The following is a 2788-nucleotide window of genomic DNA, read 5'->3' as shown; positions in this document are numbered from 1 at the left end:
TTCCCACTACACGAACCGATCTTGTTAACCTGGTTGTTGAATTGGTACAAATAAAGTTTTCTAAGTTATATTTTACAGGTCCTATAGAAACTTATGACCTGCGTTCATAAACTAAAGCAAATTAAACACGATATAGCAACGTATACGAGGCTTATTAAATATTTGAATAGTAATAACAAATACTATAAATGATAATACGAGAAGGTCAATGGTAATCAGTAGCGACATACGGAGCCCTCAGTTGTACTGTTTTTGCCTATATCCAAGGCGTAATTCGTAATTCATATAATAAATACCGCCAAAATGTTAAGTGGCTGTAAACAAAAATGACTATTTTCTCGTATAAAGATCAATATTTGTTTTGTATAATACAAAAACGTATGAAAAATAAAAATGTGTTCTAAAAAGTCATGTTCAACAAAATATTGTTACAATAGAGGGAAATTAAATCCAAATTTAGCTTTTCATAGATTTCCATCTAATGAAGAATTGTAAGTTTCTTAAAATAATTATGTACAGAACCATAATATGCTTTTAAATAAAAATAAATAATAATTGTAGATTAAATATTTTGATATTATTTTTGGTAATATATTTTTAAATTGCATTTTACGATTTCTGTATAAATTAATATATTAGGTGTAAAAAATGGGTCGAGTGGTGTGGAAGCTCAGAAATTATGGATGTTTTCAAATCTAAAGGTTCTAGATTTTTAAACAAGAACCGTGTTATTTGTTCTGATCATTTTAAATCATCTGATTACATTATATGGAAAGGTGTAGGAAATAAAACGTGAGTTATTCAACTTTTACATAGATAGAATAGTTTTGCTTTATATAAAGTCATCTAAGTAAATATTATCCTATTTCCTTATTATTTCAAAATACATACCTATATTTACAGATTATTGTTCAAAGACTCTATTCCGTCTGTATTAACGGCATTACCTAAAGTTTTAAGTCCTCATGTAATACAATGCATAACTAATTCCCAATCCCCAGGTTAGTTCAAATTTTTTTTCATTTATTATTATTATTTTTTTTTTTGATTACACTATTTAAATTTTTAAATTTTTAAAAAATTAATAAGTAGGTACATCTAAAATACAAGAGAAATCAAATACATTATGCCATCGTAGACTTTTTATTGATCCAGAGCCTGAGTTGGAATCTCCAAATATTATAAATGTTAAGCCACTACCAACAGCTTCAGAAAATAATATTAAGAAACGTAAGTGTGTTTTGTTTTTTAATGAACTATATAATTTTACAGCTGTACTTTATTATACTTTTATTGCATGTGTGTATAATTATATGTTTTGTTTTTGTTATTCATTTAAATTGGGATGGACAATGGATAATGGATTATGTTGAGTGTTGTAAGTAACTTTTAGATTTGTTATATACCTACCTGTTATTAATTAGTTAATTATTAAAATATACCTAATATTTATTATTTATCATTATACTGCATTACTGCATATAATTATATATTATTTACTGCATGTATGTATTTGTTTTGTTATTATGACTTATTTTAATTGGAATTGACTACAGATAATGGATTATGTTGAGTGTTGTAAGTAACTTTCAGATTTTTAATTTATTGTTAATTAGATAGTTAACTAATAATAAAATATAAAATATGATATTAATTATCATACTGCATTAATAATCAAATATGTTCCTATCAAACTTGATGAGGGTATATTCAGCATACTTTCAACAATTTTAATGAACATGTTTTGGGTGCTAACTATCTTTAGAGTATGCATCGTATATGGAGTAGGTAGTTATTAACTACAGTTAATAATACTTAATAGGTACATTAATAGTACCTATTAATTAATTTGGTATTATAAAAATGTTGTATTCTGTAGGTTACAAATTACCTGTACATCATATGCATGATCAACAATTATGCTCAGAAACACAAAAGTCATTGAAATTAAAAATAATAGCTTACCAAAAATTAGTGTCCAAACAAAAATTTAGAATAGCCATGCTTAAAAAGAAAAATCTATATGTTTTAAAAAAAAAAGACCACCTTTTCCAAAATACCATAAAGAATAATTTTATTTTACAAACACAACTAAGGCTTAGTCAAGTGAAAAAGAGAGGTTTAAGGTACAAGGAAAATGAAAAATTATTTGCCCTTAGCTTATATTATAGTTCACCAAAATCATATAAATTCATGCAGAAATGGTTATGTCTTCCAACTGTAAGATCATTAAGGAATTGGCTTCAATTATTAGATGTTTCGTGCGGATTAAACTCAAATATTCTTGAAATACTTAAAACTAAATTTATGTCTGTTGAAGCTAAGGACAAACTAGTGTCAATAATCATTGATGAAATGTCAATTAAAAAATTAGTTTCATACAACTCAAAAAATGATTTATTTAGTGGCTTTGAAGATTTTGAAGATAATTCAATAATTAATTTAAAGAGTATTAAGTACTGTGATCAAGCCTTAGTCGTAATGATAAAAGGTCTCACAACTCCTTGGAAACAAGTTATTGGGTACTTTTTTTCAAGTGGACCAGTCAAAGGATATAGACTTAAACAAATTGTTGCACATACAATAACAAAATTAAAAGAAAGAAGACTCATACCAAAAGTATTAATTTGTGACCAAGGAACGAACAACTTATTCATGCGTAATTTGTTTGGAGTCACTGAAACAAAACCTTACATTCATTTTGAAGGTGAAAAAATTTATTTTTTCCATGATAGCCCACACCTTATAAAATCTGTAAGAAATAACTTTAAAAAGTATGATTTTTCAA

At 26.0% G+C, this 2788-nt stretch overlaps 1 protein-coding gene across 2 annotated transcripts; it reads left to right on the top strand.

Annotated features, from left to right (window-relative positions):
* The first annotated feature begins 182 nt into the window (after window positions 1–182).
* On the top strand, window positions 183–2352 carry LOC111031957 (52 kDa repressor of the inhibitor of the protein kinase-like). Of its 2 annotated transcripts, none has more exons than XM_022312105.1 (4): window positions 183–491; window positions 640–792; window positions 904–1001; window positions 1093–2352. In XM_022312105.1, the coding sequence occupies exons 1-4, from the start codon at window positions 394–396 to the stop codon at window positions 1371–1373; spliced, it is 630 nt and encodes a 209-aa protein (XP_022167797.1). In that variant the 5' UTR covers window positions 183–393; the 3' UTR covers window positions 1374–2352. The 2 variants fall into 2 exon arrangements, with proteins under 2 accessions (XP_022167797.1, XP_022167796.1); XM_022312104.1 differs by having other exon boundaries at window positions 1090–2352.
* Window positions 2353–2788: the final 436 nt, after the last annotated feature.

The sequence above is a fragment of the Myzus persicae genome, unplaced genomic scaffold (genome assembly GCF_001856785.1).
Source record: "Myzus persicae strain clone G006 unplaced genomic scaffold, MPER_G0061.0, whole genome shotgun sequence".
Taxonomy (NCBI): Eukaryota; Metazoa; Arthropoda; class Insecta; order Hemiptera; family Aphididae; genus Myzus; species Myzus persicae.
Note: the sequence above shows the minus strand (reverse complement) of the source record. Positions and strands in the feature narration are given on the sequence as shown.